The sequence below is a fragment of the Danio rerio genome, chromosome 14 (assembly GCF_052040795.2).
Source record: "Danio rerio strain M-AB ecotype USA chromosome 14, GRCz13ab, whole genome shotgun sequence".
Taxonomy (NCBI): domain Eukaryota; kingdom Metazoa; phylum Chordata; class Actinopteri; order Cypriniformes; family Danionidae; genus Danio; species Danio rerio.
Genome location: NC_141034.1, coordinates 35,600,070 through 35,615,522, shown reverse-complemented (window position 1 = coordinate 35,615,522; position 15,453 = coordinate 35,600,070). Strand labels below are relative to the sequence as shown.

The 15,453-nt window shown below is 37.1% G+C and overlaps 1 protein-coding gene across 2 annotated transcripts in view; it reads left to right on the top strand.

Moving 5' to 3' along the window:
• Positions 1-15,453, top strand: part of gpc3 (glypican 3) — a 296,476-nt gene that overhangs the window by 18,706 nt on the left and 262,317 nt on the right. For both annotated transcript variants that reach the window (XR_015506644.1, NM_001305618.1), the window contains exon 2: positions 6,936-7,097. Coding sequence is in view for 1 of the 2 variants with exons in the window: in NM_001305618.1 (NP_001292547.1) it covers positions 6,936-7,097 (162 nt within the window). In the remaining variant the exon portion in view is untranslated. The remainder of the gene's footprint in view (positions 1-6,935; positions 7,098-15,453) is intronic.

Below are 15,453 nucleotides of genomic sequence, written 5' to 3'. Positions count from 1 at the left end.
AGTGTGTGTGTGAATGTGTGTGTATGTTTCCCAGAGATGGGTTGCGGCTGGAAGGGCATGTGCTGCATAAAAACTTGCTGGATGAGTTGGCGGTTCATTCCGCTGTGGTGACCCCGGATTAATAAAGGGACTAAGCCGACAAGAAAATGAATGAATTTAGAACGGACCTGTCATATTCTCTTCACTGGTAAGATATACAGCCAGATACAGAGCATTACACCATCAAGGACTCTGCATACCACCACATTAAATGGTGGCCGCGTGAAATCAGGCTACAGACGAAATCATGCACCCTAGAAATTTTCTTATTTTAGGACTGTTTCAATTGGATGTATGTCATGTGATGTGAAAAAAGATTTCAGTTCATCTTAATTCATATTGTGCTTTTACAATGTAGATTGTCTCAAAACAGCTTAACTACAGCTTAGAAGTTGTAGTAAATATAAACTGTATCAGTTCAGTTTTCAGTGTTGAAGTTCAGTTTAGTTCAGTTCAGTGTGGTTTAATTTTCATTGCTGAAAGTTTAAAAACTGAAGAGAAAATATGTTTGATGCGCAGCTCCACAAGTCCTAAACCAACCAAGCCAGTGGCGACAGTGGTGCTGAACAAACTTCACCAATTGACGATAAGGAAGAAAAAACCTTGAGAGAAACCAGGCTCAGTTTCTCAGGATCTTACCTTCCATTTCATGGTGACTTTAAATGACATCTAATAGACATCCAAACATAGATGTCTTGGCTAAAACAAGGCTAAATTTGGCCTGTCATTAAAATCTGTTAGATGTCTATCTGTATCACCAGTCTTATTTTGGGACTATTGTTGATATCTATTATATTTTCACTGACTGATAAAATGCTAGCCAGGGCTGTTTTTTATTTCATGCAAACAATACTGTTTTGCCCTTCAAAATGTAGAAAATAAAGTACTTGCAAATACTAAAGTGAGAGAAGCTCACAGTTGACCCTTCACATTAAGTTTGACTGACAGGCAATCTGACCAATCACAGCACTGATATTATGCTCTCGGCCATTTTGTCCAACAAACAAACCTTGACAAAAGCTTTTCAGTTTTGATCTGAACCCCAATAATGACTGAACACAGTGCAGGTACATTAAGTTGTTCCTTTCTGCCTTTTTCATCTCTACCTCTTGTTCACTGGGGAATATGTCTCCTCCATGAGGATGTGCACTATCTGAGAGCATCAGACTGTGAATGTTTATCCTGTTTTATTTTTACCCCGTCCCTTTTAGTCTGACGCTCCACAATAGTTATGACAGTATTCCAAAGTGCTGCAAAAAGCTTCTTTTAAACAGAGCAGTGACACTTTCGTCTCTGCCCAGATTGTGTTATGCCCTCCTTTTCTCCTACCCCATCATCATCATCATCTTCTCTGTCTGTGTGAACTGGAGCATTGGGACTCCTCTGAAGTTTGTTTACAGCACTATCAATCAACCTAGTGCCACCTCCACCCCCTCAGGTAGCTGACACACACACGCTCAAGCACACACAGTTCATTTGGCTCTGCTTTAACAGTGGTGCTCTAAGATGCATGAGATGACAGAGAGGCAAAGTGACTGAGAACAAAGTTGCATGTGGGATGCTCTTTCAAAATAATAATGGAAATGAAAATTTGAAAGGGCTTAAAGCCCTGTGGAGCGTAAGTTCTCTCCTTGCATGTGTAATCACAAGATAATTGGCCACATTTCCAAATGTGGATCCACGGCCCCAGGGAAAACATTTGCAATAATCCCACTGATTTTCACAGCAGCTGTTTTCTAGACCCCTTTCAGATTCGTTCACATGCAAAGAGGTCTGTTTGACCTGAATGCATCAGAATCCCACAGTGCCCAAACAGCCCTCTGACGCTGTGTAATAAGATTTTAGAGACAAGAAAATTGGCTGCGACACAGCCATGAGAAACTACAAAATCAGTCAGAAATTCACGACCAATCAGAAGAACATGTGGGTGGAGCATTAGGAATTAAATGATTCTAGTTCTGATTTTGCTTAATAGTTCCCTTAATGAAATGATATTTCAGAGACAAGACATTTGGCTGCGACAAAGCTCAGCTATGAGATACTAAAAATATTTTAAAAAATCACAGCCAATCAGAAGGACATGTGGGTGGAGCTCTATCAGCTGTGTCTGCTTTTTTATTTCCTTTTAAGTTCTGAGGTATATGAATCATTGTTTCTCTCAGTATGGCTATACTGATCACACAAAATTGTATTTAAACCATTGACAGATGCAGTATTTAGTTTATTTTTTTTTTGTGAGAAAGATGAATCTTTGCATGTTTAAAATAAGAAAGAAGAAAAAACATCAATGTGAGCCCGTCTAGAAAATTCTTGAAGACAGGTGCTTGATCAAGTCAAACACTAGAAAAAGCCAAAAAAATCGGCACACTTCACAAATGGCTAATTTAGCTCTCTAAAGACAAATTCAATAGGATAACGTTTTAACCCACATGGCCTTCATCTGGTCACACAGGAAATACAAGAGAACTCGAGATATAGTCAAACTCTACACATCACACCTGCAAACAAGGATCACCCCAATTAACCAATAAGTTAGTAAACAGCAAGCCGAAAAGGACAGAAAATGACAGCAAAAAAAATATAATCCTAACAACAACTGTAAACTTAATCCATTTGAGTAGATGAAGCAATTTAAGCACAGTAAAACCCGATAAATGAGGAGAACTCAAACCAACTGAGAACTGTAAAATCCAATAAGTTAAGGCAACTTAAACTGTTTGAGGAAACCAATTGCGACAAACCATTTGAGTTAAGCTAATCTATATGTGTACTGTGAACTTACACCATTTAAGTTGAAGTATTGACGTATTAAAATTAACTCATTACCTTTTAAACTGAGTTCAAAACTCTTTCAAATGAGTAGAGTTAGTTAACTCCACTCTTCATTTGACATTAGAAGTTGACCGTTTAAAGTTCTGGTTTTACTGTTTATACACATACAAGTACAAAAAAGATTTCAAGTCAAAATCCAAATTCAAACCCGGAGATAAAGTATTTAATGTGTAAATAAAAAAGCTTCCCTCTGCATTAAAATTGTATCTATATCACTGTCCCTTCTAGGTATTTAACTTGTTCAATGCCTAAATAGCATGGTGTCGACAGATTATGTTTAAATTCATTAAAATGAACAGCAATAGGATTTTAATGGTCATTTAAAAGTATGTTACTTCTATGTTAAGCATTACGCATTTTTAAGCACTGCTTTTTACACCAATGTGTGCTAAACTAAACCACAAGGACAGTTAATCAAATAAATACCATATTTTGTATTGCAAGAAATTATACCTTTGATCATCATCTGTTTACCTGAATGAGTATGGGTACTGACATTTAGTTGTAATATTGCAATGTGCACATTGTCCACATCTATACTTTCCTTCAGGAACTGAAAAAGGATTTGCTCCACTTTCACTAACATTTATCGCAAGTAAGCAGTTATATAAAATATCACAGAAGTCATAGAATCTTAATGGATGCAATTCTGTTGTATACTTCTAACATTTACATTTTAAATGCTTGAATGACTCACTTATCATGGTTACATATTCAGGACTTTAGTAACCCAGACCTACATATCTAATACTGATGTATGTTAAACTGCTGCAATAGCATGAAACACTTCTGATACTCTAATAACAATTACAACTGAACAAATGAAAGCATTTCATTATGCTTTGAAACTTGGAAGAGTTCTTTTTGAGGAGAAGATTTTACCGTCACTGTCATCGTCAGATCTCTCTTCTTCGGGGTTTAGCTCATATTTACAGTCTCCATAATATTCTCGAAACTGTCATTTCCACAGACTTCAAAATCAATAGTTTGATCGCTGACAGCTTATTCACTAGATCCACCATCTAGTGACAGTGGCACTTATATTTGATTGCTTCACTAAAATCTCTGCAGTAAAGAGATTCGTGCTATTTCAGGTTTTACTGCTTCTAATGTTTTGATTTATGCCTGTGATAATTATGACTGAAGCATCATGTCGTTATTGTGTATTTTCTTGAGCTATAAAGTTGAATTGCACTTATTGAGTCATAACATATATAATCAACGTTGCGCAAGAGAAATTTTCTGAGATTTTTTAATTTTTTTTTCAAACAAAAGTCTTCTCATCTATATAAGTTTTAGGAACAACAAATAATAATTTGATTTCTAGTTGATCATTTGGCATTAGAGGTGGCTTATATGAAAGGCAAAGGCCTTTAGTTTACGGTTTACGGTTATTTTACCAAAACACAATATGTTCATGTCTTGATTTTTAATTTTCTATTTAGGACAGTAAGGTCTGACTTTGCTTAGACAAAAGTCTTGTCACTTAACAGAAATAATGTACAGTATAGAATATAAAGCCATGGAGCAGTGGAAAAAAAATATTGTGTATGACTCCCATGAGCTTGGAGGACTGCATCCATACATCTCTGCAATGACTCAAATGGCAAATGGCAAAGAAAGTGTTCTTACAGGTCTCCCAGAGTTTATCAAGATTCTTTGGATTCATCTTCAATGCCTCCTTCATCTTACCCCAGACATTCTCAATAATGTTCATTTCTGGTGACTGGGCTGGCCAATCCAGGAGCACCTTGACCTTCTTTGCTTTCAGGAACGTTTATGTGGAAGCTACAATATGATAAGGAGTGCTATCCTGCTTAAGAATTTGCCCTCTCCTGCGGTTTGTAATGCATTGGGCAGCACAAATGTCTTGATACCTCAGGCTTTTGATGTTGTCATCCACTTTGCAGATCTCTCGCACGCCCCATACTGAATTTAACCCCGAACCATGATTTTTCCTTCACAAAACTTGACTGATTTTTTTTGTGAGAGTCTTGGGTCCATGCTGGTTCCAATAGGTCTTCTGCAGTATTTGTGTTGATTGGGATGCAGTTCAACAGATGATTCATCTGAAAAATCTACTTTTTTTTTACTTTTCTAAATGGTCAACCAAGTCAAGTTGTTTGTTGCTTATACAACTGAGAACAACAGCAAGACTTTTGTCAGGTAGTGTAAATTGTTTATAATAAATAGATCGAGGGATACTAAGAAGGCTCATGTTTAACGTAAAACAAGTAGTAGGCTAATGATTCCGTACCACTAAAGTATTAAAATTAAATTAAGTGTTTAAATTAAATGTTTTTCTCAGTGTAACTGATTCATCCAGTCCAAATGCACTCCCTCTGTAAAACAGTCACTGATTGGTCTTTATTATTTTTTCCTAATACCACTAACTATATGCATGATTGTCTATTGATCTTACAAAACATCAGACCATCATCACGTAATGGGTCGAGGCAGTGGCGCAGTAGGTAGTGCTGTCGCCTCACAGCAAGAAGGTCGCTGAGTCGCTGGTTCGAACCTTGGTTGGTGTTTCTGTGTGAAGTTTGCATGTTCTCTCTGCCTTTGCGTGGGTTTCCTCCGGGTGCTCCGGTTTCCCTCACAGTCCAAAGACATGTGGTACAGGTGAATTTGGTTAGGCTAAATTGTCCGTAGTGTATGAGTGTATAAGTGTGAATGTGTGTGTGGATGTTTCCCAGAGATGGATTGCGGCTGGAAGGTCATCCGCTGCGTAAAAAAGCTTGCTGTATAAGTTGGCGGTTCATTCCGCTGTGGTGACCCCGGATTAATAAAGGGAATAAGCCGACAAGAAAATGAATGAATGAATGAATGAATGAATGAATCATCACGTAATGCTACTCTGAGGAAAATGTCATTTTAAAAGCTCAGCACATTTTAAAATGTTTTTATCTTATGCATTATGATGTACTATAGGTTGTGAGTAGGCTTTTTTGTTCACTGAATAAATCACATATTCAGTATCTGAGATAGTTGGTTTGAAGTATTTATTTATTTTTTTTAAGAAATACAATCTGGTCTGAACCGGTTGGTTAAGACAAAAGCATGGTTTAGACGGAGAAGGTATTTTATCATTATGTGCCTCGGTGTTTCATCACTTCTGGTTAAGACTCGATGTGTTATTCACTCAATTAATGTTAGAAGTTCTGCAAAAGGAGAATTGGGTATTGTATTCATTTGCATTTTACAAAGAAAAATTTTAAACGTGAAAAGATTTGATGTTGAAAAGATCTCATAAATAATTGAATGAAAATAATCCTTACTGGATTTAGCACACACACACAGGGGACTTAATGAGGCAATGGTCATTTTTATTTTCTGTATCCTTGATGTTTGATTCAACAGAGATCAGATAGCATTGCTCTCTTTCCCCACTTCCACAGGCCATGAACATTTTTTTATATCATTATTCATATTTGAGCCCTGAAATACCTTCTTCCAGAGAGCGTATTTTTCTCAATAGTTTTTTTCTCTCTCTTCCTGCAAATCCAATTATGCCTATCTGATAGATAACCTTCAAAACCTGATTCCAGTATAACGGATGTCAACAAATCACCCGTCACCCCATCATTCACTAAACAAGACGTTCCTGTCAATGTGTTGACTGCATTTCTGTTCATCCGTGTCTCTTTCATCCAACCCACACAGGGAGTTTCACTGTTTCAGACTTTAAATGGACAGATTTTGCATAGCAGGAATCTCCTGGGGTCCGTCTTTACCGAGATGTTCTTCCTGATTATCTTGTTTTCCTTTTAATGAGTGTTTGTTCTCTGCTAATCATTTTGGCACAAGGCAACAAGATGAAATGCAATGCGTGGAAATGAAATTAAATAACATGTTTCGATTAAGTTGCAGATATTTGTTTTGTGGCGTTTTTTGAAATTTGTACAAGTAACGTAAACAATGTGTACTCTATAAAACAAACCATTTTCTGCAGCTCTCTTTGTTTTCGATTTACAAGCCAAGCTTCAGTTTATAAAATGCCGCGGTCTGTTTACTTGTTTATTGTGACGGCTGTTAGAAATCTTCTCTCTGTTATTCTACAGGCTCAGATCTGCAGGTGTGCCAGCCAAAAGGCCTGACTTGCTGTTCTCGCAAAATGGAGGAGCGTTACCTGCTTATTGCCAAACAGAATATGGAGTCTAGCCTTCAGGCCACCAGCGCTCAGCTCAAAGGGCTCATCATCCAGAATGCTGCCCTCTTTCAAGGTGAGTTTCTGCTACATTTCTGTTTGTGAAACCATTTTTGGGTACATTTTTGTCATAAGTTAAACCTTTAGCATCCCCTTGGGCGGAAAGCTGAAATGCTTAGAGTCAAGAACACATTAATTCTTAACACACTCTCAGAAATGTATGAAACCTGTCACTGGGGTGGTACCCTTTTAAAAGGTACACTTTTATACTTAAAAGAGCATGCATTAGAACCAAGAGGATCCATAGTGGTATCATATGGTAACTCTTATGTGTTGCTGGGGATGTTTTCATCCACTCTGGGGTGGTTTTGAATGTTATTTTGGTCTTAACTTTTTTTGTTTCAGCTAGCAGAATGGTGACAAACGTTGTTTTTGGTGATAAATCTTATTTTAACACTTATTTTGAGAAAATTCTTAATTTTTTTTCAATTTCAAAGATACACTCTGGGCAAAATGACTACTTTTTTGTTAGTTTTTGTGAAGCATAAGATTTTTATTTTTTCTACCTAATTTAGTGTTGGTTGCTGTTTTTGCACCGTTATAAACACATTTTTTGATCGCAAAAGCATGACATCATATAATCATGCATTTTTGATTGTTGGTTGTTTTCCCTGTTGGCAAGAGGTAAAATTTGTAATTTTATTGTTGATCATCAGTTGGCACCATTAACCTTGTAGATAGGCCTGTGCAAAAAAGTTTAGTTTTTAAATTTTATATGGAGTTATATTGAGTATAGCAGCAAGTTAAAATGTGTGTCTGAGAGTGACCTTTGCACACTTACCTTGATGTGTCTGAGAAAATCAAACCATGCATCTCTACTCTTAGAACTACATGGAGTAAACAAAAACAAAGACTGTGTATTTATGCACATTGCAGATGGCTTTGCAATCAAAGAATGTGGTTATAATGGAAGTTAATAGGGCAAAAACAGCCATGAACAGTCAATTAGGAAAAAAAGAAGTTTAGTTTTGTAGTTTTGATCTGGACTAAGGTTGATTCAGAGATTTGTGCAAAAAATGTATCTGATGCATTTTTTACTGCAGTTAAATTCAGGGCATGTTTATTTTAATGTAAATTTGAACTGCACAAGCGTTAAAGGATCATATTAGTACCTAAATAATATAAAAATGTTCTTTTTGAAGGGGTACCACCACAGTGACAGCTTTTGTACTTTTATTTCTGAGAGTGAACATTAAGGAGAACCAGTGTTTTTAGTTTGGCAATTATTTGCTCTCATAATGGGTTGTATTGTTATTAAAACTGCCTTCTGTCTGTGAAAATTTGTCAGGCACTATAAAATGTGACTGCAACTAAAGATACTTATTGATGTTGTTTGTGGTTCTTGCTCACCATATATGCTTGTGTAGGACTATGAGACTGTCTACATTAATCTGGATAGACTAAAAAACAGTGTTTTTATCTAAAAATGTAGTGTCCACACCATCAATTTCAGCAAAAAGTTAGTCATTCGCACCAAAATGACTGAAAACGCTTTTGTCTCTGTACTGTGCACACATTAAGACATAGGGTGCGTTGACATGGATCATTTCCCCTTTGAAATATTTCAGCAATATTTCAAGTACAGAGGTTATAAATGGACAAACAGTGAAGTGGAGTTGTTGCTGTAAGTTACACAGAAAGTTGCAAAAGCGATCAAGAAGAATATATACACTTGGAGATGTGCCAAAACAACAGCTATGAGGAAACATTCTGTGTATTTTAAAGAAGAGCAGTCTGGAGCTTCTATAAACTGACATTAATCTTTAACATTGCCATCCAAATGGTGAGCATCCAAAATCACTTATGTACAATGTCCTCCACCACTTTAGCTGAATTGGTTAGCTGTATGCTTTTTAGCATAATGATATGATAAAAATGAATGATAAAAAAACATGCCACTGTTTTTGAAAGCCTCCATTTTCACAGTTTACACTGCAACTTGAAAACAGCGTTTGGAAAATGCCTTTTAAAATACACTTTTTTTTACAAGGTGTGGATGGAAGGCCAAAATGGGGAGAAAATTATGTGTTTTTAAATATAAATGTATTAGTGTGTTCATGGCCTAATGCTGGGGTAAAGTGAATAGCAAAGTGTATGGTCAGTCATTGTCTGGTTTCATAGCAAGATGACTTGTAGTAGAAAATCAATTATGTGCAGATTGCATTATCAGTTTGCTTTATTTGGTTTTGCAAAAACGAGTTTAGTATTTTTCATTGTAACTTCAATGTGTCAATACTTTCAGTGCCATTCATTTTAAGCTTTACAAAACTGCTTTGTGCTTTATACTGCAAACTATTATTTCAAGCAATGTTCTGTAAATGTGCTGTTGTAATAATGTACTCTCTGGCACAAATAATTTTATAGTTTACAGTTATTTGTTGTTTTGTCTTTGCAGCAGCTAATAAATTGTTAGTTTTGCACATTCACAGAAAATAGCTTACTTCTGCATTGCAAAATAAGGATGCACAGAAGAATGCACAGACATGTGCAGTGTTTTTTATTGCAAAGTAAATGGAACGGCTGATTGGCAGCTCAGGATGATTTTCCCTTACTAAGGCAGAAATCTTAAAAAAATAATACTTTTCTGCATCATACAGTAAAATCCTGATGGGATATGCATTCAATGCAGTGTTATCAAGTGCTTTTATACATGCTGTTGCTTTTTACCAGTCAAAAATTACCCAGAAAACAATTTTGTATTTAATAGACTTCTAATCAGGGTGTAGATTTAGCATGGACAGAGGGGACATGTCCCTACCAGTATCCACCGACTACCAAAATGTCCCCACCAATAATTGAATTCACTTCTCATCCAAGTAGATGCTGCACACTGGTGTTGGAGAGACGCCCCTAATGATTGTGAAGTGCTTTGGGTGTATGGCCATGCACAATAAATGCACTATATAATAATACACATTAGGTATTTACTTGCTTGCTTACTTACTTACCTACTTACTCACTGTAACATGTAACGTGATGTAGCATTGCTAAAACTGGGCAGGGGAATTTTTCTGTGCAAGAAAGTGTGTGAGGTGAGTGATGCACATGTGAGGATGGTGACAGCAAAATAAAAGGTGGACATGAGGAGCTTTTTTTTTCTTAAAGTGTAAGTCACAAACTCAAATTTACTACTCAAAAGTCCATCATAATAATGGGTACATTAATGCTAGTGTTTTTTCACACTTTGACACACAATCTAATGTTATAGCAGACTATTATAGTCTGTGAATAATATGGTCTACATTTACATTTACATTTAGTCATTTAGCAGACGCTTTTATCCAAAGCGACTTACAAATGAGGACAAGGAAGCAATTTACACAACTAAGAGCAACAATGAATAAGTGCTATAGGCAAGTTTCAGGTCTGTAAAGTCTAAGAAGGGAAGTATTAGTAGTATTAGTATTTTTTATTTTTTTTTGGTACAGTTAGTGTGATATTCCGAGAGGCAATTGCAGATTAGGAAGTGTAGTGGAGAGTAAATAGTTGAGTTTTTAGTCGTTTCTTGAAAGTAGCGAGTGACTCTGCTGTTCTGATGCAGTTAGGGAGTTCATTCCACCAACTGGGCAAATTGAGCGTGAGCGTGAGCGAAAGGGATTTCTTCCCTCTTTGGGATGGAACCATGAGGCGACGTTCATTCACAGAACGCAAGTTTCTGGAGGGCACGTAGATCTGCAGAAGTGAGAGCAGATAAGAAGGAGCAAGGCCAGAAGTCACTTTGTAGGCAAACATCAGAGCTTTGAATTTGATGCGAGCAGCAACTGGCAGCCAGTGCAAACGGACTAGCAGCGGAGTGACATGTGCTCGTTTAGGTTCATTATCTAAAAAATAACTGCACAATAAACTGCTAAATAAACTGCTAAATGTAAAAGTATAAATGATATGACCTCTCCTCTCTCAGAGTAGGCTAGCATGTCAAATTTCACATGTGGTTCAAAGGTCCCCATCAATGTCAAGAGCAAACCTATGCCCTTGCGTCTAATACACATCTAAACGCAAACAACTTGGCTAAAACAAGGGTACACTCGGGGTGTCATGAATATCTAATAGACATCTAAGAATAGCCCAAAACTAGACGAGTCGTCAAAAAGACAGACTAGACAGACTTTATATGTGTAGTCATTCATTTCTGTTTATTTGATGACTATTCTAATTTTGGCCTATTCTTAGACGTCTTTTCACTGACAACCAAATTTAGCCTTGTTTTAGCCAAGACAACTATGTTTAGACATCTATTAGACGTATTTTATAAACAAAAAATACTTGCTGGGTACTCTTCTCAGCAGTGGTAAAATGCTACTGCAAATTGCTATTTTTGTATCACACAGAAACTGCCTTACTAACTATGATTATAATTGATTCATATGGTTCAAAGTGAAAATAATTCACTAATTGTGTAACTGGGAAATTGAAACTGTTTTATATGTGGATTGGCATATATTTAGACTGATAACTGGAACATCCTGACTGGTCAATTTAATGAATCGTGTAATTTTCCATGAGTGGTCAACCTCTGCTAATCGTGTTGCGCTAACAACATTAGCATCAGCTCCTGTCTGTTCAGGCAGGCGCTTCCATGCTAATTGCTTCAGCACTAGGCCTGAGAAAAATTCTCAAACAGCCTGCAGAATTTCTCCAAATGTGCTCTTGTCTTGGGGTCCCACGGGGGAATTTGCGAGCGGGCCTTGTTGCAATCTTCAGTGCTGCTCTCCCTATTGCTTTTGATTCTTTTGTAGTTTTGGCGGCTGACACAGATCAAAGGGCTCGGCATCTTCCATCCCTTCCCATCAGCCCCTACTACTACACACACACACACAGACTGACACACACACACCGCGAGCTGCGCCAAAGAAGTGGCTCTTTGAAGTCGACTTCACCAAACAATTGTAGAAGTTAAGAGGCTCTGTCGCAGGGACTTTTTCAGGGCATGGAGTGATGAGCAGTTTTTCGGGTCTCCTCATATCATGTTTAGTCACAGTGTGTCTCTCTTGATTCATGTCAATGGCTCGGTTAAAAGCCTCTAAAATCTTAAACCGAATCAGCCTGTGGGTGATATAAGAGAGAGATGAGGGATGTGAGGACGTTTTTGAAGACTTCGCTTTGTGATTCGGAGTGTTCCGAAACATCTTTTCTTCGTCTGAAAATAGGATAGCAGAGCAGTAATGAGCAGCAAGAGTAATATAGTTTGATATGAGTTTTACCTGATTTGAGATGTTGACAATTTAAGGTGACAACTGTTAATGACTTTATCAGGTAATGGTGATCTATTTATGATTTATGCATTATTAGCCCATACCTGCCAACATTCCTGTTTTTTTCCAGGAGTCTCCCGTATTTCAGACCCATCTCTTGCCACCCTCCCTTTTTGTTATTTCTCCCGAAAAACTTTCGGAATTTTGCCCTCCCCCCATTAATATTCATTAATCTTTGTACTTTGTAAAGTACAATTTCAAATAGAGTAAATGTAAATTCAAATATACATATGATACTTTTGAACTATATAAAATATTTTAATAAATATATATATATTTTTATAATCAATATAATAATTTGTAATAATCATTTATAGAATAATATAATTATTTTAAAATAGTTCAAAAGTATGAAATGACTATTAACTTGAGAATGTTGTTGTTTTATAAGCACATTTATAAGCGATTCAAGCAGATCTTTTACTGTCGATCTGAGATGCTAAATTCTCTGGTATCAAGAGCTGCTTGCATGAAAAAACTATCACAGTGCTAAACCATGCATAACACAGCATAAACCATGGCTGTGTCCAAAAGCTTAGGAGGCTGCCTTGTTGCTTCACTGCCCTGTCAGACAGTGATTTTGGAGGCACCTCGTTACACAGATTTCAGACAGACTGCACAACTAAATAGAGAGAGCTTTTCACCAAGGAAATATTTGCTTATCGCAATATCGTCACAGTCACCCGCTTAATTGATTACCACTGTAACTGTTCACAATCATCTGCACTGTGTTAGGGCGTACTTACACTTTGTACAGTTGCCTCGACCCGGGCCAAAGCACGCTTGTCCCCCCTCCCGTCTCCCTTGACGGCCTGCACTCACACTACATTCGGGCCTGGGCGTGCTTACGTCATCGCTGCTGCGCTGTTCAGTAAGCGATCTCGCTCAGGACAGTGGAGATTTCTGTAGTTATATCGATTTAGTCTTTAGGGATGTGGTGACACACAGTCAGATATTTTGCCGAACAGATCCGCCACTTTTGACGCTCATAAACAATCATAAAGCCCTCGTGCTACAGGAATTAGGAGGTTTGCTGAAGGTGCGCAGCTGTCATGCAGTGAGTGGTTTGCGTATTTAATAAACTACGGCAGTTTGTGTTCACTGAACAGTAAGAATGATTAATAAATCCATATTAAACAGTCCCTTAAAAGTCATGTCTCGCTTTCAGTTTCGGGCTTTGGCGCGTTTTGCACTCACACAAGCGTACCAAAGCCCAAGTGAACCTCGCTCAGGCACACCCTGATTCAGCGCACTCACACTTTTCAAACGATCCGGGAAACGGGCCTGGGCACAGTACGGATAGCATATAGTGTGAGTAGGCCCTAAAGCACATGCTGCGTCCCAATCCGCACACAATTTGTCCTAATTAATATTTAAAAATGGAATCAGTATGTCCTAAACCATAGTATGTTGAAAAGAGTATGCCTGAGGTTCCCAGTTGGTTTGTTATTTCCGGAAAAAATTTTAAGTGTAGAACCGTCTATACTCTAACTGCTGATATTGCCCACAATACATTGCACGTTGGACGTGAATTCGACTAGAACTACAAATACATGTGAAAAGTGTAAATAAACTACAAACATGATTGATGACCGCGCAAGACCCACCGTCAAGTAGAGAGGTTTCGGTAAAGATGTTTGAATGACTGTTCAATATCTAGCCAACTGGATAACATTTAAATCACATTATCTGTGTTATATTTCATCTGCAACAACAGTACTGAACTTATATAAAGACACCTTTGAACATAAACGTCTGAATGCAGAGTTATCCAAAGACCTGAGAAGATTTCTCTGCATGAAAGACCCGTGAATGGGAGATTAACCTGCTGCTGCTTCACCAATAAGGTAGAAAATTTAATTCGACAAATGCGGATGGTGTGTAGATGATTGACAGGGGGCATAACTAAGCAACATAATGATCTGTTAAAGAGGAAGTAGTATGGCCCAAAGCTTGCATACTCTTCCATTGCAGACTCGAAATTATAAACTTTTCCTTCACAAAAACAGTACATACTTTTAGGGTGTAGTATAAATATGTGAAATGGGACGTAGCAACTGATTGTGTCTATACTTTTCTGCTAAACAGTATGTTAAAAACAGTTTGGGAGCCGAGTGGTATGTCCGAAATCACAGTATGCAAGAAGTACCTAGATTATATATTTCCTCGTGCGAGATTCTAAAGTGTGCATCCGATGGACAGTATGCTACAGGCTTTTAAAATATATATATACTGTATAAATCCGCCTACTGGTAAATGTTTAATTTACTCAACACATTCATGAAACATTTTATCAATCAATGGTATTTAGCACTTTTTTCTCCACATTTTTGCCCCAGTGTGCATCATTTTCATTCGATCAACTGAAATCTCAAACTGAGTACACTTACACCAATAATCTGATTTTAATAAGATTAAGATACTCTGATTAAAAGTCTACCATGTGAACTGTTATTTTAATTTATTTTTTATTTTTTTGATTAGTTTAATCTGATTAAGGTCATAATCGAACTAAACAGAAATCCAATTGGGACATGTGGAGTATGCAGGTTTTAGTCACATTATTGAAGTGCAGTACAGACATGTAAACATTGCAATTAAACTACTACTATTCGACATGCGTTGTGAAATTCCTTTAAAACAACACTCTTCCAGCAGTTCATTCTTCATATGCGCATCCAATACCTCCATTTGTCAGGGAGGGGTATAAATGAAATGTTTCTAAATGAAAGTGAAAGTGGCGAACTGCAGTTAAACTTGACAAATTGAAAATGAAACACCCGAAATTACATGAAACTCCAGAGGAAATGTGGATAACTTGGTGTCGCAGTGACTTTATTTGAATGACATGATATAACATGTAAAACAGGATTATGAAAGGACACAACTCATGTAAACATCTTAATCGTATTTTTGTCTTATTCAGATTAAATCCATGTAAACATAGTTACTGTCACCCTCCTTCAACAGTGACAATGTTTTAACATTATAAAATACATTTTGATATAGCAGACAGTGTTCATTACATGTTTATCTAGATAAAGTTTGCTCAATTCCCTTTATTTCTGCCAACCACTCAACTGGTGATTCATAAAATACAAGAGAAAATCTTTCAGAGCT